This window comes from Typha angustifolia, chromosome 13 (assembly GCF_048772165.1).
Source record: "Typha angustifolia cultivar Huaian chromosome 13, ASM4877216v1, whole genome shotgun sequence".
In the NCBI taxonomy this organism is placed as follows: Eukaryota; Viridiplantae; Streptophyta; class Magnoliopsida; order Poales; family Typhaceae; genus Typha; species Typha angustifolia.
In genome coordinates, this window is record NC_133251.1 from 15,184,459 (window position 1) to 15,207,882 (window position 23,424).

At 35.0% G+C, this 23,424-nt stretch overlaps 4 protein-coding genes across 6 annotated transcripts; all 4 read left to right on the plus strand.

Moving 5' to 3' along the window:
• The first annotated feature begins 1,085 nt into the window (after nucleotides 1–1,085).
• Nucleotides 1,086–5,943, plus strand: LOC140774364 (lysine histidine transporter 1-like). Of its 2 annotated transcripts, none has more exons than XM_073117332.1 (8): nucleotides 1,086–1,243; nucleotides 3,721–3,866; nucleotides 4,059–4,442; nucleotides 4,564–4,957; nucleotides 5,076–5,181; nucleotides 5,288–5,379; nucleotides 5,494–5,562; nucleotides 5,671–5,943. In XM_073117332.1, exons 1-8 carry the CDS (start codon nucleotides 1,199–1,201, stop codon nucleotides 5,767–5,769), a joined length of 1,335 nt encoding a protein of 444 aa, XP_072973433.1. In that variant the 5' UTR covers nucleotides 1,086–1,198; the 3' UTR covers nucleotides 5,770–5,943. The 2 variants fall into 2 exon arrangements, with proteins under 2 accessions (XP_072973433.1, XP_072973434.1); XM_073117333.1 differs by lacking the exon at nucleotides 1,086–1,243 and adding an exon at nucleotides 2,118–2,274.
• Nucleotides 5,944–7,060: 1,117 nt separating this feature from the next.
• Nucleotides 7,061–13,445, plus strand: LOC140773333 (lysine histidine transporter 1-like). Its single transcript, XM_073115829.1, has 8 exons — nucleotides 7,061–7,445; nucleotides 10,055–10,218; nucleotides 10,452–10,835; nucleotides 10,964–11,357; nucleotides 11,608–11,713; nucleotides 12,749–12,840; nucleotides 12,942–13,010; nucleotides 13,103–13,445. Exons 1-8 carry the CDS (start codon nucleotides 7,425–7,427, stop codon nucleotides 13,199–13,201), a joined length of 1,329 nt encoding a protein of 442 aa, XP_072971930.1. The 5' UTR covers nucleotides 7,061–7,424; the 3' UTR covers nucleotides 13,202–13,445.
• A 101-nt stretch (nucleotides 13,446–13,546) lies between these two features.
• LOC140773334 (lysine histidine transporter 1-like) lies at nucleotides 13,547–15,372 on the plus strand. Its single transcript, XM_073115830.1, has 6 exons — nucleotides 13,547–13,860; nucleotides 13,992–14,385; nucleotides 14,628–14,733; nucleotides 14,840–14,931; nucleotides 15,008–15,076; nucleotides 15,192–15,372. Exons 1-6 carry the CDS (start codon nucleotides 13,682–13,684, stop codon nucleotides 15,288–15,290), a joined length of 939 nt encoding a protein of 312 aa, XP_072971931.1. The 5' UTR covers nucleotides 13,547–13,681; the 3' UTR covers nucleotides 15,291–15,372.
• Nucleotides 15,373–15,766: 394 nt separating this feature from the next.
• LOC140773332 (lysine histidine transporter 1-like) lies at nucleotides 15,767–23,202 on the plus strand. Of its 2 annotated transcripts, none has more exons than XM_073115828.1 (8): nucleotides 15,767–15,931; nucleotides 19,168–19,331; nucleotides 19,627–20,010; nucleotides 20,624–21,017; nucleotides 21,263–21,368; nucleotides 22,423–22,514; nucleotides 22,616–22,684; nucleotides 22,777–23,201. In XM_073115828.1, the coding sequence occupies exons 2-8, from the start codon at nucleotides 19,279–19,281 to the stop codon at nucleotides 22,873–22,875; spliced, it is 1,197 nt and encodes a 398-aa protein (XP_072971929.1). In that variant the 5' UTR covers nucleotides 15,767–15,931; nucleotides 19,168–19,278; the 3' UTR covers nucleotides 22,876–23,201. The 2 variants fall into 2 exon arrangements, with proteins under 2 accessions (XP_072971929.1, XP_072971928.1); XM_073115827.1 differs by lacking the exon at nucleotides 15,767–15,931 and adding an exon at nucleotides 16,779–16,999 and having other exon boundaries at nucleotides 22,777–23,202.
• Nucleotides 23,203–23,424: the final 222 nt, after the last annotated feature.

Genomic DNA, 23,424 nt, shown 5'->3' on the forward strand with positions numbered 1-23,424 from the left:
TCTTTCAGGCATCACTTTATGCGTAGTTGAATACCACCCTTTTAGACTCCCAAGTTGTTGGCTCTTTAATTTCTCCTTTTTTTGACTCCAAGCCATCATCTTTGCCCACTTGAAATCAGAAGATAAAGTCTAACTAAAATGCTGATCTGGTGATTAACATGTAAGAATCAATGAGATTGTGGAGCTATTAAACCTAAGAATCAGCCATATAAAGTTACCTGACTGTTATATGCACGAATAAACATGTAGGAATTTATTATCTTTTCCATCAAAATTTGTTAGATTATTAACAAATTAAAACAATCCAAAGGGAGAAAATTATTTATAATTTTGATAAAGTTTATTTTTTCTCTAATTTAGGGAGCGGTGACGGTGACGGTGACGGTGGCGGTGACGGTGGCGACCGAGGAGGAGGAATAGGAGTAAGAACTAGGAAGTAGTTGCGGTGTTAGGTGAGAAACATAAATCTTCATCTCTTCCCCATATTTTTCATATGAAATATTATCCAAACACTCTCACAAAAATTAGAATTCCCATCCATTCCCTAAACTCTAAATTTTTCTTGCCGTATATTTTCCGCACATTGAAGAGAACTTTCTTTCTACACCAAAGAAAAGAAGAAGAAAAAATGAATGGATAAGAAAGAGTCATCAGTGCAAGAGTGATGAGTCTTGTCACCACAACTAAGTAATTTTTTTTGAGATCCGCTCACAGAGGTTTCGTATTTAATCTTCTTATTAGTTATATATATTTACCAACCTAAGTGTGAGAGTACGTTTGTTATAGAGCTCCAATTCTCACTAATACTTTGATATATTATCTAGTATTAGTATTAGTATTATAGCAGTTCCGCCGTTTCCTATGGATTTTCCCATTGAAGCCATCAACCTCTGTATCCATTCCCATTGATTTTGAATCTTCTCGCAGCATAAACAAATTTAAAAAATAAAAGAACTTTCTCAATAATGAGATTTTTCTCTCTTTTCTTTTGGCTTTTTTAAAAAAAAGTCTCCAGGTAAACGACGGTCTCTTTCAATCGACACCATGATTATGATCAGGGGGTTTCCTCCCAATTTCTCCCTTCTCCCTCCCTCTCTATAACCATCATCTCCTTCTTAGAAATTCTCACACATCCAAACTCACAACTCTCTCTCTCTCTAACAGAGCTCCTTCTCCATTTCTCTCTTGTTTCTCCTCCATGGGCACACAAGGTCCGCCGCAGGAAAATTATGTAAAGTCTAAGGTTAGTACCACACACACTCTCTCTCTCTCTCTTTCTTACGGTCAGTAGACACTATAGTTTGATTTCGCCTTAAATTTACTTATCAAATAGCTCGAAATAGGCACGCGACTTAGAGACCTCTAGTCTGATTCAGTAATCAAACATCTTTTTTAAGAAATAAGACATCAAGTTGGAAACTTATAAATAAAGAAAATTATCAAATAACACCTCACATTTGAGTTATTTATAATCCGATTTTTATTTTATGTAATGTAGCATAGAGTAAACCAAATCTACTGAAATATAGATGTCTTTATTCTCCTCAATTAACAATGAGCCAATGACGGTTGTTAATCTTATTATTTGATATAATTCCCAAGTAGCTACGTGGTCGACAATAGATTTATACCATATCCATTGACCTACTTATCTGTCTCCATGTGTCCGGATTAATATTAATTAGAGGACTCATGACTCATGCCTCTTAGCCCTAACATGCTCATAATAATACTATATATCAGGGCCCAATTATTGCTGTGATGTAGATTAAGGGTAAATTATTATTTACCCTCTTTGATTGTACTTAGAATTAAATTATCTTTTTAAACTTTCGTTAGTATTATTTTATCAAACCACTAATATTACTTTAAATATAGTTCTCTATTTACATTTAAGCGTCATAGATAGATTTCTATAACAAACGGTAATAAAAGAAAAAGGCGAGGTGTTTTCAAGATATTTCCTTAATTAATATCACAAGAGGGTATTTTGATAATTAGATATCTCCATTAATGGCGGTTCGATTTTTCAATATTTTAAATTTAAAAGTCTCCCTCCAGAGTCAACGGTCCTCTCCTTCAACCAAGAAGTACATTCGAGTACTCCTCTTGGCATTAAATTAATCCATCTCCCACTCTCTTCCCCCTCCCTATAAATCCAACACCCAACCTTCATCCGTCTTTCCAAACCTTCTTCTCCTTCCTCCTCTCCCTCGTTTCTTCTTCTCCATGGGTACGCAAGCTCCATCACCAGAAACTTATGTCAAGCCGAAGGTGACTACAATCCTCTCTCTTTCTCTCTCTCTCTCTCTATAGAATAGTCAACAGGGGACTAGTAATCTTATGGGTAGCAGCTCTACATAAGATCATGAAAGGCCTCCACTGTTCCACTGATGATTTTTCTACAAGTTTTCAGTAGTCATTTATATATATATCTTAGACTTTGCTTTACTTCCACTTTAATTTCCTTAATTAACGCTAGCTCTAGTTATCATCTATGCACAAGAGAAAGTTTATCACCGACAGTCAACCAACCACTCAGACGATCTCCTTTAAGAATTCTAAAGTGCATGCATGCTACTTCTATCCACCCATACCCATTAATTACTTAAAAATATAAATGGAGTAGTTTTATATTGACCATTTAAATATCGTGTGACGATAAACTACGGCCAACCACATCTAGAGTCAAAGATTACTGCTATCATACTTGCACCATATCATCTCCAATCCAGAGAATTATTTAATAAGAGGCTTGGGAAAGCAAATAAATTAGTTTTAAAGAGAGTTTAATGGAGTGATTTCGGAGGAAGAGCTGGATAGGAGCTGGCGTTGATACCCATGCTTTAATATAAATATCTACAGTGCCCATGTTGGAATATATATTGATGCTTGTCATTTAATGTTGTGGTAGTTGTTTATATATATATATATATATTTTATATGCATCCGAGCTTAGTTTTATTGGTTTATTATTTCAATTGTTTGAATGCCAGTTTTGGAAGCACTTGGGAGTAGAGATCTAATTTATTTAATTTTCTCTCTCCAAATTATTTTGCCACATCGTAACCAAATTTTGAACATTGTTTTCTTTAAAATATTACAATGTGACTGGAATTATTGGCTCTTTCAGAAATATTATTATTTTAATATAATACTTTTAAAATACTCTTCTTTTTTTAAATTTGAAGTGTGAATTATTAAATAAGATAATATTTACTTTACTTAAACTAAGATATATGGGTATAATACATAATTTTTGAACTATTTTAAATAATTTATACGAGCGGAAAATAATTTTGAAGTTTATAGTGATAGTTATGATAATTTAAGAAATTCGAGTGCCATTTGTGTAAAAATCCATTAGATAAAAGGTCAAACTTTTCAAATGAGCCCTTCGAAATGTACGATGGAGTTTTCTGTAAATCCAGGAGATGAAGAAGGGCCCAATTGTAAATGAGCCCTTGAACTTTTTTGCCGTCGTTTCCTATGACATTCCTAAGCCGGCTCTCTCTAACTTCTACCTAATAGTTATTCACTGGGCGATCATCACGAAGAGCTCACGTTGCTTTAAGAATTTAAAATTTTAAAAGGATGGTTTCTATGTACTTTAAATTGTTCTTATGATCTCCTGAGCTCTAGTTGTTTTCCAAGATTTATTTATTTCTGGTTTCTGGTCTAATGGTTGGTCTGACTAAGGAAAATGGCAATAATCTGCAGTCTGATAAGGAGAAATCCGTCGATGACTGGCTCCCGATCACGTCGTCGCGTAACGCCAAGTGGTGGTACTCCGCCTTCCACAATGTCACGGCCATGGTCGGCGCCGGCGTCCTCAGCTTGCCCTTTGCCATGTCCGAACTCGGATGGTACGAACTTTAGAGAAGTCTAACTCCAGCATCTGGCTAGCTGCTTGAGCTTTTAAGATAGTTTTCGCTATTCATTTCAAGTCATGTTAACAACCAAGAACTATTCTGAATTTGATTCAACCAGGCATAAAAGTTCAGTAATATTTATGCAACTTTGATTCTGACTGGTTTCAATCGTTTGCAATCGAGCAGGGGCCCAGGAATTGCAGTGCTCATTCTGTCATGGATCATCACACTCTACACGCTATGGCAGATGGTGGAGATGCATGAGATGGTGCCAGGAAAACGATTTGATAGGTACCATGAGCTAGGACAGCATGCTTTCGGCGAGAAGCTCGGCCTGTGGATCGTCGTGCCGCAGCAGCTCATCGTCGAGGTCGGGGTGGACATAGTCTACATGGTCACCGGCGGGAAGTCTCTCAAGAAGTTCCATGATACAGTCTGCCACGACTGCAAGTCCTTCAAGACAACTTACTTCATCATGATCTTCGCCTCTGTGCATTTTGTTCTCTCTCAACTGCCTAACTTCAACTCCATCTCCGGTGTCTCCTTGGCTGCTGCTGTCATGTCCCTGAGGTACATAATCTAGTAGCAGAGTAATAGCAGGGCTTAAGTAAGCTGTCTGAAATGGTCAAGATTTGCGATCACTATAAACTGAATGACTCATTTGGCTCTTTCTCTCTCTCTCTCTCATCAGTTACTCCACTATTGCATGGGGAGCTTCTGTGGATAAAGGAAAGATGGAAGATGTGCAGTACGGCTACAAGTCCCCAAGTACAGGAGGAACGGTGTTAAGCTTCTTCAGTGCATTAGGAGATGTGGCCTTCGCCTACGCAGGCCACAACGTCGTCCTGGAGATCCAAGCGACGATCCCTTCGACGCCCGAGAAGCCTTCGAAGAAGCCTATGTGGAAGGGTGTCGTAGTGGCATACATCGTAGTTGCCCTCTGCTACTTCCCTGTTGCTCTCGTTGGCTACTGGGCATTTGGCAATGGAGTCGATGACAACATTCTCATAACTCTGAATAAGCCCCGGTGGCTGATCGCAATGGCCAACATGATGGTCGTCGTTCATGTGATCGGAAGCTATCAGGTAAGTAATCTAGCATTTTTAGAATGCAATTGGTATCTCGATCATTAAAAAAGAAAACAATTTAAGCAGCAGTTATGATGATTAATGTAACAACATCCCCTCTCTGTTATGGGTGCAGATTTATGCCATGCCAGTCTTTGACATGATGGAAACTGTACTAGTGAAGAAGCTTCATTTCCCACCTGGAATACTACTTCGTTTGATTGCTCGTTCTCTATATGTTGGTAATGCCCTTTTCCCTTTCAGCTAAAATTATACACTAAACTTTTCAATGGCAACAAGTGGAGTCAATTAGTCATATAATTAATTGTATATAAATTTCATCTACAGCATTTACAATGTTCGTCGCTATAACCTTCCCATTTTTCGGTGGCCTGCTTGGATTTTTCGGAGGATTTGCGTTCGCCCCTACGACATACTTCGTATGATCTCCTGTTCCTCCTATGAATATACTTACATTGCTAATGCAACTCAGTTTATATTTCTTTCAATGTAGAGTAGAGTCTGACTAACTTCTGAAAACTTTCTTTTTACAGCTCCCCTGCATTATGTGGCTTGCCATCTACAAGCCAAGAAAATTTAGCCTCTCTTGGATTGCTAACTGGGTAAGCTTAATTTTCGTCATAATTCACTATATCTAATATCAAATTTCATAATCCTTTTCTATTTTTACAAAGTACGATCTTATACTCTGCTTCTATTTTCTTCTTCAGATCTGCATTGTGCTAGGGGTTTGTTTGATGATCTTGGCGCCGATCGGCGGACTTCGGCAGATCATCGTCGATGCAAAGACTTACAGTTTCTACTCATAAGCAATTGATTAAGTGTAACACAAAAAGAGTCAATCTGTGTGTAAAGTTTCTTGAAGTAAAGTAATTGGTATAGAGTCAGCTGGTTACAAATATCCAGTGGCTGGCTCCTCCTTTATGTTCAGAGTCAGCTTGGTTTGATGTATTTGATTATAGAGTCCAGGTGCAGTATGTTTCTATTCTTGTTCTCCTGCATTATTTGCCATAGAGTTTAGTAAGATAGAGAGGCTTATTATCTTATAAAGGGTATACTCTCATCTATTTTTTTTTAAAAACCTTTTGACCCTTTAAATATTAATATCTTCCACCCCTCCTATGTCAGCATAAAATATTAGATAATCATTTTACTAAACGTTTTGTATCATTTTTTTCTTTCTATATAATAATGAATCAGTCGCACAATAATCACATAATATTTTTTAAATAAAAAATTTAAATAAATAATGAATAGAAAAGATATTTAAGAGGAGTCAGTGGTGTGAGAGAGAGAGAAAAGAAGAGAGAAAAAAATAATAATAATAATAAAATAATACGCACATAGGGGAAAAAAAATAAGAAGAGAATAGAAGAAATAAATAAGTCTTTAGATTTCGTACGAGAGTTATTTTTATTGCTTTATTAATATTTATAATCTTTTTAAAAAATTTAAATACATTTAAAATTTTATATAATTAAAAAATATTTTGATTCGATACCATTAATATTTATCTTCTTTTTTGAACGATCGACACTGATTTCGAAACTTAACCGTACAATGCGGATAAGAAAAGGCTGCAAGTCAACTATCAACTGTCATCTCTTTCAATGACACATCCGATCACATTATCTCTGGCATTTTGTATCCCAAATTAGAGAACTTTTTTTTTGAGATCGGAGCATGCATACTTAAATACTACTTAATTAGTGTGTGACACACCTCTTAGTTTTCGTCTTTATTCTCCTTAAATATTACTTAATTAGCAACCAAGTGACACAGTTGTTATAGATTCCTTTGTTTTCCTACCTCCAAAGTAGATCATCAATTCACCCTACAGTCTATTATTAATTTATCGTTAAGTTTGATCATTGTTATATATTCCTAATAGCAGCGTGACATTTCCCATAGAATATTTTCCAATTGGAATATATATACCATAGCCATCAACCTTCCATGTTGCTTCTGTAGGACTCTTTTGCCTCTTTTTTATTAAAGCATTAAGTATAATCAAATAAATTTGAGCACACATATTGCTGTGCCTGTGAGACACGATGAGAAAATTTTGAGAAGGCCTCCAAATCAATGGTCATCTCTTTCAACATAACCCATGGTTGCTACTGCTCAAGACTCAAGACTCAAGACTCAAGACCTTCCTCCCATCCTTACATCTCTCTCTCTCTCTCTCTCTCGCTATATATATAAATATAAATATATTTATATGGTTGACTTCCTCGGTTGGGTCCTCCCCTTCCAAAGGATTCCAACATCCAAATTTTCCTGGTATATCGTTGATTCTCCTCCCCTTCAGACAATTCCAACGTCCAAATTTTCCAGGAAGTTTCCAACTCTCTCCTTTCTTTTAAGTCTCTCTCTTGGGTGTGTTATTTGGCTACCCAAACTTTTGTTTGGGCTCACCATTACTTGACAGCCTTATTCTCCTCTTCTCTCTTGTTCCTTCTCCATGGATACACCAGAGCATAAGGTAAGTACAATCCGCCTCTCTCTCTCTCTCTATCTCTCTCTCTCTCTCTCTCTACATATATATATATATATATATATATGATTGGTTAGCTCTACTTATGATGAATGGGCTACACCGTTCCCCTGAGAGTTTTTTTTTTACATAGTTTCAGCAGTCATATATATATATATATATATTAATCCTTGCTTTACTTCCACTACTTTTGCCTCTTAAGAGAAAAATTATTATCACTGACACAACCACAAAGTTGGACTAAGGAGCCGTTTGGCTTCATATATTTAGAACGACTGCATCTACATATATACATGCATGGTAATACAAAAATTAGTTTTTAATATAAGATGAGCTCATATGCAATATTTTTATATCTACTTCAATTAAGTAGATGTCAAAAATATCTTCTCTCAAACATTATAAATTAAAGCTACATCTTGGCATACATAGAACCAAATGACCCTTAATTCTTTTTCTAAGTGCATGCTACTTATATTAACTCCACTTTAATACTCTACAATGATTAAGAATGATCACTTTTATCTCTTTTTTGCTAACCGCTTCTCTCCAACCAATCATAAGAAGTGGGTCTCAAAAGTGACTTGTGTTTAGGCTAATTTAAGTATATAGTAACAAGAAATAATTACATTTAAACCCATTGTACTATTACTTATTTTAGATAGACTCTCTTATTTATTCATAATATAATAATCTTTTTAACTATGTAGAACTCTAACAATGCTCCTTTTGTTAGTTCTCTTAAATTTTTTTACTAAAACATATGACATGACTGCCACCTAATTAATTTTAGGATTACTTGAAACTATCTCACCAATTTTAGAGAAATGAAAGATACAAAAATTGAGGTTAAGATAATCATTTGATGTTTTTAGTTAACACCATCACTAGGATAAGATTATTAAATAGTTGAAGAGACTAAAATGCCACAAAATTAAGTTTTAAAAAAAAGTCTAGGTAGCAAAGGCCTATATATTCTTTAAAAAAATAAATAAAGAAAGAAAAGGAATTTATAAATGAACCACAACAGGTAAAAAATTCTTTTGCTAGAGTTAGGGAGAAACTGCACCAGCTCAGATAGAAGACCCATATTCCTAAGTACACTCATCTTAAATCTTAACTCCAATTAGCAAGTGCAGCATGATTAGATTCTCTAAAAGAATGCATAATTTAATAATTTAATGCTTTCTGAAGTAAGTTGTGATATCATTAGTAGTAGTATCTATCATCAAGGAGGCTTTGCTGGCTCCATTGAGAATGTTAACCAGTAGAAGTGAATCTAATTCTATTCATAGGATCACATTTAGTTGTGGTTTGTCAAGACACTTGTACTATACTACTGTGAACTATAATAAATTATAATAGTACTGTGAAGACCCTATTTTTTAGTTATAATTTATGTATCTTTGAATTAGGTTGAGAGAATATGATGTTTAGTTAATGTAATTATTATTCTTGATGTGATATAAAAAAATTTAAAAAAAATTCAAAGAAAAATAGATGATATATAAAAAATTAAGGTACTTTGATGATAAAATGTAGCTGATACATGGGCTTATAACAAAAAATAAAAGAAAAAAAAGTAATTTTATGTTATTATTTTTTTTAAACAACCACTAACGGGCTTACATACTTAGAAGCTTACAAACCAATAATTTAAAAGCTTTTTATTGATAAAAAAATTTGATGTAGATAAGAGAGGATTTAAATAAGGGAGTAATTATTATTTTGATGTGATATAAAAGAGTAAAAAATATATAATTTTTAAAGAAAAAATGCGCATATGTCAGGTAAATAGTATCAAAATATTATTATTAAATTTATAAAATATAAACTCAAGTCAACCATTTAAACTTGTTAATATATTATATTAAATAATAAAATTTAATTTTTCTATTGGTGTGTAGGAATATGTTTTTTCCACTATAATTTTATTTTGTCAAGAGATATAAAAATGATATTTGTAGTGCCCACTTGACTATATACTATGCTAGATTCTTATTTTTAAAGTTGTACATCTAATCTTTAGTATGATATCTTAATATTTATTTATAATCTAAATAGTAATGTAGTAATAGTTTGGCAAAAGATATTTATTTATTTTCATAAATCCTTCTATTTGTTATATTTTTAAGCCTTTGATAGCCTAAATCCTGTCCTACTCCATAAGAAAGTAAACTTTTAATCTAATAAGAATCTTTAGGTAACATAAACAAATCCCAATCTAGATACGTAGGACTCCTTCATTAAAAAATAAAATAAAACTAATCATCTGAAGTAACATAGTAGAGATCTGATCAGTTCCCAAATTATTTTCCACATTTGAATACAATTTTGAAACTTGCTATTCTATTCAAAAAAGTCTAACTGTGGACTTCTCATAAATTCGGTAAATTTAGCCTCAAATTTCAACCTTCCCATTGTTCAGTAGATTCCTAAGCTGGCTCGCTCTAATTCCTACGTAAAACAATATTAAAGGGGTGGTTTCTATCTACTTGAATCTGTTAATATGAGCGTCTAGTTCTCATGAAGCATATGTTCTTGGATATCTTTGTCTAATGGCTGAGCTGACTAAAGAAAATAGCGATAATCTGCAGAGTGATGAGAAGACATTTATCCCCAAGGAGAAACTTCTTGATGATTGGCTCCCGATCACGTCGTCGCGTAATGCCAAGTGGTGGTACTCCGCCTTCCACAATGTCACGGCCATGGTCGGCGCTGGGGTGCTCAGCTTGCCCTACGCCATGTCTGAACTCGGATGGTATGAACTAAAGAGAACTCTGACTTCATCAACTCGATTATTTTTAGAATATCGAGATGAACTAAAAAAAAAAAAAAAAAATCTTGATAGTTAGTAAAGCCCTTCCTAGAAGACACAACTTAAGAACTAAGAACTATTCTGAAATTGATTCAACTAGGCATACAATTTCAGCAATATTTATGTAACATTGGTATCAAACTAGTTACTGCTTTCAGTTGTTCTTGATTGAGCAGGGGACCAGGAATTGCAGCGCTCATTCTGTCATGGATCATTACACTTTACACACTGTGGCAAATGGTGGAGATGCATGAGATGGTGCCAGGAAAGAGATTTGATAGGTACCATGAGCTAGGGCAGCATGCTTTCGGCGAAAAGCTCGGTCTGTGGATCGTCGTACCGCAGCAGCTTATCGTCGAGGTCGGGTTGAACATAGTCTACATGGTCACCGGAGGGAAGTCTCTCAAGAAGTTCCATGACACAGTCTGCCATGACTACAAGCCCATCAAGACAACTTACTTCATCATGATCTTCGCCTCTGTGCATTTTGTTCTCTCTCAACTGCCTAACTTCAACTCCATCTCCGGTGTCTCCTTGGCTGCTGCTGTCATGTCCCTGAGGTACGTAATCTGGTAGCAGAGTAATAGCAGGGCTTAAGTAAGCTGTCTGAAATGGTTAAGATTTGTGATCACTATAAACTGAATGATTCATTCATCATTTGGCTCTCTCTCTCTCTATCTCTCGTAAGCTACTCCACTATTGCATGGGGAGCTTCTGCGGATAAAGGAAAGATGGAAGATGTACAGTACGGCTACAAGTCCCCAAGTACAGGAGGAACGGTGTTAAGCTTCTTCAGTGCATTAGGAGATGTAGCCTTCGCCTACGCAGGCCACAGTGTCGTCCTGGAGATCCAAGCGTCGTTCCCTTCGACGCCTGAGAAGCCTTCAAAGAAGCCCATGTGGAAGGGTGTCGTATTTGCATACATCGTAGTTGCCCTCTGCTACTTCCCTGTTGCTCTAGTTGGATACTGGGCATTTGGCAATGCAGTTGACGACAACATTCTGGTAACCTTGAATAACCCGCGCTGGCTGATCGCAATCGCTAACATGATGGTCGTCGTTCATGTGATCGGAAGCTATCAGGTAATCTAGCAGTTTAATGCTCTTCGAAAAATATAAGATATCACCATTTTTAGAGAATGCAATTGTTATGTGATCCAAAAGCTCAGTAGTTATCAGTAAAGCAATACTAGTTTTCATGTTCAGTACAGTACGACAGTTCAATACATTTATGTACTCATGAATGATTCACTTTAAAGTTTCTAGTTGAACGAAAAGAGAAGGATAAAACTCTATAATGATTAATGTAAGATTTCCTTTGTTACGGATGCAGATTTATGCCATGCCAGTCTTTGACATGATTGAAACTGTACTAGTGAAGAAGTTTAATCTCCCACCTGGACTACCTCTTCGTTTTATTGCTCGTTCTCTATATGTTGGTAATGCCCTTTTCTCTTTAATCTAAATTATATACTAAACTTTTAGAGCTCTTCTTTCCTACCATTTATATCTATGTTTTTAGGGTAAAGATAGATGTAACAGTTGCTATACTTAAGGGTATAATAAGAACACTAAAAATTTAATTGCTATAACCAGTTCAATGAGTTATTCTTATTTCTAAATTATAATTTCAATTTAAAAAAAAATACTTTTTTGTATATATATCCTTCTTATATACCCTTCTAAAGTTGATATTTGCTTGTATACCCTTCTAAATACCTTATTTACATATATACTTTTCTAAAATTGATATTTAACTGTATGTTTTTCTAAAATTCTCTTATTTACATTATATGCTCTTCTAAGTCAACGACTATTTAACAAGTTCGATTGCACGTAGACCCTCAATTTTTTTTATTACGTATATATCCTTTTGAATTTCATATTTATTATACCTTTCATGTTATCTTTTGACAATTATAATACATTAATGATGAATTTGATAAAAGACATATATGTCCCGAGGGCAATATATATATATATATATATATATATATATATATATCAAAATAAAGGTATTGATGTCTTTTTATGGTTAACTAATGAAAATTTAATTAAATTCTATCTCCTCGATTGTTTTTAATCACTTGCATATATCCCAAATTAATATAAGACTAATTTAAATTAAAAATTTGATAACAGATAGAGATAGAAAATCAAATCTTAATTAATGTCTACTTAGATAAAGAATCAAATTTAAATTGTCTAATGTTAAGTGATATCTTCTATAATTAATGTTTAATATCTATCATATTTAAAGCCTAAGAGAAAAGTTTTAACACAAGAAAATAATGTGTAATCGGGGAGTTGGGTACGCAAACTAATCTCCCTGCAGTACTAATATGATATTGTTTTTATGTGGAAACTAGCTATTATAGTTTATTAGAACTATAAATTTAAGAGGGGTATTGAAATATTTACTAACTTTTTAATGGCACAAAGGGACTAATTAATTACATAAATTTCATCTGCAGCATTTACAATGTTTGTCGCTATAACCTTCCCATTCTTCGGTGCGCTGCTTGGCTTTTTTGGAGGATTTGCACTAGCCCCAACATCATACTTCGTAAGATCCTATTCTTCCTAAGAATATACTTTATTTCTAATGCAAGTAGTATTTTTCATGTAGAGAAGAGTCTCAACTTCTGAAAAACATCTTTTCTACAGCTTCCCTGCATTATATGGCTTGCCGTCTACAAGCCAAGAAAATTTAGCCTCTCTTGGATCACTAATTGGGTCAGCTTATTTTTCACTATGATTCTCTGCACTTCTTACTATCTTTTTTGTTACAAGGTACTAACTTATGTTTTATTTTATTTCTTCCTCAGATCTGCATTGTGCTAGGGCTTATATTGATGATTTTGTCGCCGATCGGCGGACTTCGACAGATCATCATCCAAGCAAAGGATTACGACTTTTACTCATAAAGCAACGAAGAATGAAAGAAAGAGTGGTGTAGTGACTCATGTGGGTGTCAAAATTTCTTTGAGTCAAAAGGATTAGTCTTTGTTCCTTCTTAGGTTATGTATACAGAGTCAGCTGGCTTGATTTGTTTGATAAAAGAGGCCATAAGTGAATTAATTCAGAGGGCATTCTTCTTATGTATTATAATACTTGGTTTTGAAGTATTTTCTATCTTTCTAATCTTTCACATAATCGATTTGTTAAAAAGCGTGGATCTTTTGGGTGTTTCCTTTGTTTTGTTCTTGTTCTCCAGCTTGGCACAAAGTATTGGTTTGTTGAGATATATTATGTTGGATTATTGGGGGAATTTGGCATAGTACGACCTACATCTGGGGAATTTTGCATAGTACGAGCTAGGGCAGCATGCTTTCGGCGAAAAGCTCGGCCTGTGGATCGTCGTACCGCAGCAGCTTATCGTCCAGGTCGGGTCCAACATAGTTTACATGGTCACTGGTGGCCAGGCTCTCAAGAAGTTCCACGATGTAGTTTGCCATGACTGCAAGTCCATCAAGCTTACTTACTTCATCATGATCTTTGCCTCGGTGCATTTTGTTCTCTCTCAACTGCCTAACTTCAACTCCATCTCTGGTGTCTCCTTGGCTGCTGCTGTCATGTCCCTGAGGTACGTAATATGGCAGCAGCGTAATAGCAGGGCTTAAGTAGGCTGTCTGAAATGGTTAAGATTTGTGATCACTAAAACTGAATGACTCATTCATCATTTGGCTCATTCATCATTTGGCTCTCTCTCATAAGCTACTCCACTATTGCATGGGGAGCTTCTGTGGATAAAGGTAGGATAGAAGATGTGCAGTATGGCTACAAGTCCCCATGTACAGGAGGAACGGTGTTCAGCTTCTTCGGTGCATTAGGAGATGTAGCCTTCGCCTACGCAGGCCACAGTGTCGTCCTGGAGATCCAAGCGTCGTTCTCTTCGACGCCCGAGAAACCTTCAAAGAAGCCCTTGTGGAAGGGTGTCGTATTTGCATACATCTTAGTTGCCCTCTGCTACTTCCCTGTTGCTCTTGTTGGATACTGGGCATTTGGCAATGCAGTTGATGACAACATTCTGGTAACCTTGAATAACCCGCGCTGGCTGATCGCAATCGCTAACATGATGGTCGTCGTTCATGTGATCGGAAGCTATCAGGTAATCTAGCAGTTTAATGCTCTTCGAAAAATATAAGGTATCACCATTTTTAGAGAATGCAATCGTTATGTGATCCAAAAGCTCAGTAGTTATCAGTAAAGCATACTAGTTTTCATGTTCAGTACAATCTAGTATATATTACTCATGAATGATTTCACTTTAATGATTCTAGATGGACCAAAAAGAGAAAGGATAAAACTCTATGATGATTAATTTTAAGAAAGCCTTTGTTATGTATGCAGATTTATGCCATGCCAGTCTTTGACATGATGGAAACCGTGTTAGTGAAGAAGCTTAATTTCCCACCTGGAATACTACTTCGTTTGATTGCTCGTTCTCTATATGTTGGTAATGCCCTTTTCCCTTTCAGCTAAAATTATACACTAAACTTTTCAATGGCAACAAATGGAGTCAATTAGTTATATAATTAATTGTATATAAATTTCATCTACAGCATTTACAATGTTCGTCGCTGTAACCTTCCCATTTTTCGGTGGCCTGCTTGGATTTTTCGGAGGATTTGCATGCGCCCCTACGACATACTTCGTATGATCTCCTGTTCCTTTTATTCTTTCAATGTAGGGTAGAGTCCGACAAACTTCTGAAACCTATCTTTCTACAGCTTCCCTGCATGATATGGCTTTCCATCTACAAGCCAAGAAAGTATAGCTTCTCTTGGATCGCTAACTGGGTAAGCTTATTTTTCACTATAATTCCTCTCTATCCTTTTAACAACCTCTGTTTTTTTTTTTTTTTTGGGGTCCTACAAAGTACTAACTTTTGTTCTACTTTTATTTCTTCCACAGATCTGCATTGCGCTAGGGCTTATATTGATGATCTTGACGTCGATCGGTGGACTTCGGCAGATCATCATCAAAGCAAAGGATTGTAAGTTTTACTCATAAAGCAACAAAGAATGAAGCAGATTTGAGTCATCTGGTTGTAAAAAATTCTTGAAGTTAAATGAAACACAATGGCTTCCCTGTTGGTGTTTGTTCCTTCTGTTCCATTTACAGAGTCAGCTGGACAGTAGTTGAGAGGTTCCAGATGAAATCAATCATTTTGAATTATAGGATATATTTTGCATATCGCTACCTACATTTATGGAAATAATGTTTAGAGAGCAAATGCTACTATTGAGCCTAAACAAACTTCAGGTTAATTAATTGACCCTAAAACCAAACTAAGTAACTAACCTAATCCAGAAGAAGGTAACCACACTGAGTATATAGGTCTCCCAAGAACGAATCCAATTCAGAGTTCGGACTCCATTTCCACCACCACCACCACCACTACCCCTTCTTCCTCTTCTCCCGTGGGAGGAGATCCTGACCCCGGAGGACGATTTTGCTTGCAAGAGCCTCGATGAGGAGGTGCCGCTCCAATCACGCCCGAGGCGATCGAGGCATTCGGATGCTCACGCCGTCCGCAAGAAGATGGAGGATAGCGGGCTCTCTGAGGAGTATTTGGCGAAGCAGTACACAATCAAGGGCGAGATCGCCGAACCGGTCGAGACGGCGTGGGATTAGAGGAGGTAGCTTACAAGGTGAGCGCATTGATGCTGCACATCTGAATTAATTATGGTAGAATTTGGTTCGGCAAATGATTTCATCTACTCTTTTAAAATTTGGTAGAATTTGGAGCACAATATTTAATATTAAGTATGACTTGTTCTCAACTATAGCAGTTGTTATACATTCCTATAGCAGTTGGTATTTCTTATAGATCTTCCCATTGGATATACCATCGCTCGTCCACCTCTCAATCGAGATCTTTTGATTAAAGCATTAGGGATAAAAAAAGAAATTGGAGACACACGTATGGACTGTTAGATACAATGAGAAATTTTTAAAAAGTCACCGAGTCAACTGTCATTTCTTTCAATGAAACATCCGTCACAGTAAGTCTGGCATTTTGTATCCCAAATTATAGATTTTTTTGAGATCGGATCATGCATACCATTAAGTGACACACCTCTTAGGTTTCGTCTTTATTCTCATCTATTACTTTATTAGCAACCAAGAGACAGTTGTTACAGATTCCATCTCTTTTTTTCCCTACTTCCAAAGTAGCTCAATTCACCTACAGCCTATTATTAATTTATTGTTATTATTATCATTATTGCATATTCCTATAGCAGTGTGACATTTCCTATAGATTTTTCAATTGAATATACCAGAGCCATCAACCTCCACGTTGCTTCTGTACGACTCTTTGCCTCTTTAGATTAAAGCATTAATAATACAGAAAAAAATTCAACCACACAGACTGCACTGAGTCACAATGAGAAAATTTGAAAAATCCTCCAAGTCAATGGTCATCTCTTTCAATACTGCCCAACACCTTCCTCTCATGTGCTGCTTACAACTCTCTCTCTCTCTATTTATATGGTTGACCTCCATTCCTCCTTCCACTCCTTCCCAACTATTCCAACATCCAAACTTTCCTAGAAATTTCCAAATCTCTCTCCCTCCCTAAGTCTCTTTCTTGGATGTTTTATTGGGCTACCCAACCTTTGTTTGGGTTCATCTCTTGAGCTTCTTGTCCTCTTCTCCCTGGTTTCCTCTCCATGGATACACAAGATTCATCATCAAAAAATTATGTAGAGCCTACAGTAAGTACAATGCCCCTCCCCTCCCACCTCCTCTCTCGAATAGATTACAGGTACTAATATGAATGGATAACTCTACTTATCATGAATGGCACACACTGTTTTACCTATGGTTTTTTTACAAGTTTCAGTAGTCATTTTCATATATCTTAGTCTGTACTATACTTCCACTTTAGTCTCATTAACACAAGCTCTAGTTATTATCTATATAAAAGAGAATTATCACCTGACATAACCACAAAGATGCACTAAGGAGCTATTTTGCTTCATATATCTAGAAAAACTGCATCTACACATATAAATAATAGTATAAAATTAGTTTTTAGTTTATGAATCTTGTGAAATATAATTACTAAGAGCTTAAGATGAGTTCATATGCAATATCTTGACACCCACTTCAATTAAGTGGATGTCAAAGTACCTTCTCCCAATTTTTTTTTTAATGGGAAGGGATGACGAAAGATATAAGATGTTTGTTTACATTAATTTTTCATCTAACATTATAGCAGTTGGAAATACATAGAACCAAACAACTCTTAATTCTTTGTCGAAGTGCATGCTACTTATATTTACTCTGCTCTAATACTGGAATCACCTTAAACCCCCTTTTTGCTTATTGCATTTCTCCAATCAATTATAAGAAGTGGCTCTCAAAAGTTACTTTTATGTTTATACTTTTCCCAAATATTGACTAGTCTAATTGTCATATGACATCTATAGGGATAATTACACCTAGACCTATTTTATGAGACGTTGACCTATTTAGCTATGTAAAACTTTTAAATACTCGTCATTAGTTATCTATTAAATGATCAAAAGTGATCTCTTATATCCCCTTTTTGCTAACTGCTTCTCTCCAACCAATTATAAGAAGTGACTCTCAAAAGTTACTTGTATGTTTATACTTTGCCCAAATATAAACTAGTTTAATTGTCATATGACAGTAATAGCATTTGTACCTGACAACCTGGACTATTATCTATTTTATATAGACTCGTTAATTTATTTTTCATGACATATTGACCTATTTAACTATGTAAAACTTCAAAACTGCTCTCTTCGTTAGTTATCACTTAAGTTTTTTTCATTAAACATGTGATGTGATTGACACGTAATTAATTTTAGACTATTTATGAACTATATTATTTTTATTTTAGAGGAAAGAAAGACATAAATGTTGAGGGTAAAATAATCATTTGGCATTTCTACTAACATTGTTAGTAAAGTAAGAGATATTAAATAGTTAAGGAGATCAGGTGTCACAAAAATTAAATAAAGTGGCCAGGTAAGAACAGTCTAGTTTTAATGAGTTTAGAGCCAGTTAAGTAATTAACCTATAGGCAATAGTGATACATATATAAGAAACTAAGGCTTGTCACCACTAGTTGTGGTTTTGTCAAAGACTAGTAATGCTATGACACTATTACTTCACTACTGTAAACTGCAACAAATTATATATGTATAATTATTAAGAGACTCAGGAAGGAAAATAGATTAACTCGAAATAGGTTTTAATTTAGAGTGATTTCTTACCTCTAAAAGAATTTAAATGTTTAAATACTTATATACATCCAAAATTAATTTATACATAGTTTTATGATCTCAACTGTTGACTTGCTAATAGCAGCATGTGGGAAGTATTAGAAGATTTAGGGTCCAATGATCTGAAGGTGGATTTTTTGACAGAGATGAAAAAACCAATTGTCATTGTTATTCCTCCTGAATCTGTCTTGATTAAGAATTAATATGACATTTTTAATTGGTCGGCAATAATTGACAATGAAAGTAAAAAAAAAAATCTGATTCATCTTTTTGATAATAAGTCTTTCTCTTTTCTTAATTATGTTCAAAGTCACCACTATTAATAAAACTTAAATATTAAATAAAATGAACAACGATAATTATGAAATTACTGACCCTTTTTTGTTAGTTAGTTATGAAATTATTGATCTAATTAATTTAGAGTGGTTTTGTGTGTTATTCATTGTCTAAGAGTTCTAAATCTAGCACTACTAAGCAATCTCTTCACCACATAAAGCCTTATAGAGAGCTCTAAATTTAGCCCTATTCAACTACCAATTACGACCTGAGATGAGAGTAATGCACATAAAATTCTTGGATATCTTTGTCTAATGGCTGAGCTGACTAACGAAAATGGCAACAATCTGCAGTCTGACCAAGAGAAATTTATCCCCAAGGAGAAACTTCTTGATGATTGGCTCCCGATCACATCATCGCGTAATGCCAAGTGGTGGTACTCCACCTTCCACAATGTCACAGCCATGGTCGGTGCCGGTGTCCTCAGCTTGCCATATGCCATGTCTGAACTCGGATGGTATGAACTAAAGAGAATTCTAACTCCATCATCTAGATTACCTTCAGAATATAAAAATTATTGTTATCTAATCGCTTGAACTTTTAGAATAGTTGTCGCATCAAAAGGTATGTTAACTATTGCAGGACATTTTTTTTGAAAAATCTTGATAGTTAGTAAAGCCCTTCCTAGAAGACACAACTTAACAACTAAGAACTATTCTGAAAATGATTCAACTAGGCAGACAATTTCAGCAATATTTATGTAACATTGATGTCAAACTAGTTAATGCTTTCAGTTGTTCTTGATTGAGCAGGGGACCAGGAATTGCAGTGCTCATTCTGTCATGGATCATTACACTTTACACACTGTGGCAAATGGTGGAGATGCATGAGATGGTGCCAGGAAAAAGATTTGATAGGTACCATGAGCTAGGGCAGCATGCTTTCGGAGAAAAGCTTGGCCTGTGGATCGTTGTGCCGCAACAGCTTATCGTCGAGGTCGGGTTGAACATAGTCTACATGGTCACTGGTGGCCACTCTCTCAAAAAGTTCCATGATGTAGTTTGCCCTCACTGCAAGTCCATCAAGCTTACTTATTTCATTATGATCTTTGCCTCGGTGCATTTTGTTCTCTCTCAACTGCCTAACTTCAACTCCCTCTCTGGTATCTCCTTGGCTGCTGCTGTCATGTCTGTATGGTATGTACTTCCCAACTTTAATTTTTGAGTTTGAATTGAGTATTTCAACTTTAGTAGAAGATTAGTGGGGCTTAAATTGTCCAAAATGGTTAAGATTTGCATTTTTTTTGTGCATATCTGTCTGCGATAGCAATAAATATATTTTTTCTTTGTCTAAGTTCAATTTGAAAGATATGAAGATAATTCAGTTTCACCTATGCACACATGATACTAAAATGTTGTCGAGTTTGACCTGAGTCAAGTCAACTTTTTGTGCCTTTGCATTGCAGTATCTATCTCTCAAGGCAATAAAAATTATGTCTAAATTGGATCCTTCAAGTTTTTACAACAATATATAGGAGGGGTTATTTGAAAGACATGGAATTCAATTTCACACTTTCACCTATGCACACATGATATTAAAACATCGTCAAGTTTGACCTTTTAGTTGAGTCAACTTTCAAGCTTATGAAAGCCTAACTGTCAAAACAAGTGATCCCTTCTCAAAAGAAAGAGAGAGAAAGAAACTGATTTCTAGGAACTTATGTAAAAGTCATGATAGACCAAAAAGAATAATTGATGCTGATCCTATGATCACTATAACTGCATTACTTATTCATTTGGCTCTTATCAGCTACTCTACTATTGCATGGGGAGCTTCTGCGAATAAAGGAAAGATGGAAGATGTGCAGTACGGCTACAAGTCCTCAAGCACAGGAGGAACAGTGTTAAGCTTCTTCAGTGCATTAGGAGATGTAGCCTTCGCCTATGCAGGCCACAATGTTGTCCTGGAGATCCAAGCGACCATCCCTTCGACACCTGAGAAGCCTTCAAAGAAGCCCATGTGGAAGGGTGTCATAGTTGCATATATCATAGTTGCCATCTGCTACTTCCCTGTTGCTCTTGTGGGCTACTGGGCATTTGGCAATGGAGTTGATGACAACGTTCTGATATCATTGAATAAGCCGCGGTGGCTGATTGCATTGGCTAACATGATGGTCGTCGTTCATGTGATTGGAAGCTATCAGGTACTAGCAGTTTAATGCTCTTCGAAAAATATAAGGTATCACCATCTTTAGAATGCAATTGTTATGTGATCTAGAAGTTCAGTAGTTATCAGAAAAATATACTAGTTTTCATGTTCAGTACAGTACGACAGTTTAATACATATATGTACTCATGAATGATTCACTTTAAAGTTTCTAGTTGAACCAAAAGAGAAGGATAAAACTCTATAATGATTAATGTAAGATTTTCTATGTTACGGATGCAGATTTATGCCATGCCAGTCTTTGACATGATTGAAACTGTACTAGTGAAGAAGTTTAATCTCCCACCTGGACTACCTCTTCGTTTTATTGCTCGTTCTCTATATGTTGGTAATGCCCTTTTCTCTTTAATCTAAATTATATACTAAACTTTTAGAGCTCTTCTTTCCTACCATTTATATCTATGTTTTTAGGGTAAAGATAGATGTAACAGTTGCTGCACTTAAGGGTATAATAAGAACACTAAAAATTTAATTGCTAACCAGTTCAATGAGTTATTCTTATTTCTAAATTATAATTTCAATTTAAAAAATAATACTTTTTTGTATGTATATCCTTCTAAAGATATCTTATTTGCTTATATACCCTTCTAAAGTTGATATTTGCTTGTATACCCTTCTAAATACCTTATTTACATATATACTCTTCTAAAATTGATATTTAACTGTATGCTTTTCTAAAATTCTCTTATTTACATTATATGCTCTTCTAAGTCGACGACTATTTAACAAGTTCGATTGCACGTAGACCCTCAATTTTTTTTATTACGTATATATCTTTTTGAATTTCATATTTATTATACCTTTCATGTTATCTTTTGACAATTATAATACATTAATAATGTATTTGATAAAAGACATATATGTCCCGAGGGCAATATATATATATATATATATATATATCAAAATAAAGGTATTGATGTCTTTTTATGGTTAACTAATGAAAATTTAATTAAATTCTATCTCCTCGATTGTTTTTAATCACTTGCATATATCCCAAATTAATATAAGACTAATTTAAATTAAAAATTTGATAACAGATAGAGATAGAAAATCAAATCTTAATTAATGTCTACTTAGATAAAGAATCAAATTTAAATTGTCTAATGTTAAGTGATATCTTCTATAATTAATGTTTAATATCTATCATATTTAAAGCCTAAGGGAAAAGTTTTAACACAAGAAAATAATGTGTAATCGGGGAGTTGGGTACGCAAACTAATCTCCCTGCAGTACTAATATGATATTGTTTTTATGTGGAAACTAGCTATTATAGCTTATTAGAACTATAAATTTTAGAGGGGTATTGAAATATTTACTAACTTTTTAATGGCACAAAGGGACTAATTAATTTGGTTATAACTGTACATAAATTTCATCTGCAGCATTTACAATGTTTGTCGCTATAACCTTCCCATTCTTCGGTGCGCTGCTTGGCTTTTTTGGAGGATTTGCACTAGCCCCAACATCATACTTCGTAAGATCCTATTCTTCCTAAGAATATACTTTATTTCTAATGCAAGTAGTATTTTTCATGTAGAGAAGAGTCTCAACTTCTGAAAAACATCTTTTCTACAGCTTCCCTGCATTATATGGCTTGCCGTCTACAAGCCAAGAAAATTTAGCCTCTCTTGGATCACTAACTGGGTAAGCTTATTTTTCACTATGATTCTCTGCACTTTTTACTATCTTTTTTGTTACAAGGTACTAACTTATGTTTTATTTTATTTCTTCCTCAGATCTGCATTGTGCTAGGGCTTATATTGATGATTTTGTCGCCGATCGGCGGACTTCGACAGATCATCATCCAAGCAAAGGATTACAAGTTTTACTCATAAAGCAACGAAGAATGAAAGAAAGAGTGGTGTAGTGACTCATGTGGGTGTCAAAATTTCTTTGAGTCAAAAAGATTAGTCTTTGTTCCTTCTTAGGTTATGTATACAGAGTCAGCTGGCTTGATTTGTTCGATAAAAGAGGCCATAAGTGAATTAATTCAGAGGGCATTCTTCTTATGTATTATAATACTTGGTTTTGAAGTGTTTTCTATCTTTCTAATCTTTCACATAATCGATTTGTTAAAAAGCGTGGATGTTTTGGGTTTCCTTTGTTTAGTTCTTGTTCTCCAGCTTGGCACAAAGTATTGGTTTGTTGAGATATATTATATTGGATTATTGGGGGAATTTTGCATAGTACGACCTACATCTGGGGAATGATCTTTATAGAGCAAAAGCTACTATTAGCAGAGCAATATCACATCGTTCCAACTATACTTGATTATGTTTATTAAGTATTAGACTTTTCTTTTTTGCTTGAATACCCTTCTAAAGTCTCTTGTTACATGAATACCACTCCAAAATTGATCTGTTGATTGTACATCTCTTGAAATA

Excerpts from the sequence above, each read along its gene's own strand:
- LOC140773334 (XM_073115830.1), top strand. The coding sequence starts at position 13,682 with ATGGTCACTGGTGGCCAGGCTCTCAAGAAGTTCCACGATGTAGTTTGC. Across the intron at positions 14,386-14,627 it reads ATGTGATCGGAAGCTATCAG|ATTTATGCCATGCCAGTCTT; the intron begins GTAATCTAGCAG and ends TTATGTATGCAG. Across the intron at positions 14,734-14,839 it reads TGCTCGTTCTCTATATGTTG|CATTTACAATGTTCGTCGCT; the intron begins GTAATGCCCTTT and ends TTTCATCTACAG.
- LOC140774364 (XM_073117332.1), top strand. The coding sequence starts at position 1,199 with ATGGGCACACAAGGTCCGCCGCAGGAAAATTATGTAAAGTCTAAG. Across the intron at positions 4,443-4,563 it reads GCTGCTGTCATGTCCCTGAG|TTACTCCACTATTGCATGGG; the intron begins GTACATAATCTA and ends CTCTCTCATCAG. Across the intron at positions 5,380-5,493 it reads TCGCCCCTACGACATACTTC|CTCCCCTGCATTATGTGGCT; the intron begins GTATGATCTCCT and ends TTCTTTTTACAG.
- LOC140773332 (XM_073115827.1), top strand. The coding sequence starts at position 16,955 with ATGGATACACAAGATTCATCATCAAAAAATTATGTAGAGCCTACA. Across the intron at positions 17,000-19,167 it reads AAAATTATGTAGAGCCTACA|TCTGACCAAGAGAAATTTAT; the intron begins GTAAGTACAATG and ends AACAATCTGCAG. Across the intron at positions 20,011-20,623 it reads GCTGCTGTCATGTCTGTATG|CTACTCTACTATTGCATGGG; the intron begins GTATGTACTTCC and ends GGCTCTTATCAG.
- LOC140773333 (XM_073115829.1), top strand. The coding sequence starts at position 7,425 with ATGGATACACCAGAGCATAAG. Across the intron at positions 10,836-10,963 it reads GCTGCTGTCATGTCCCTGAG|CTACTCCACTATTGCATGGG; the intron begins GTACGTAATCTG and ends ATCTCTCGTAAG. Across the intron at positions 12,841-12,941 it reads TAGCCCCAACATCATACTTC|CTTCCCTGCATTATATGGCT; the intron begins GTAAGATCCTAT and ends TCTTTTCTACAG.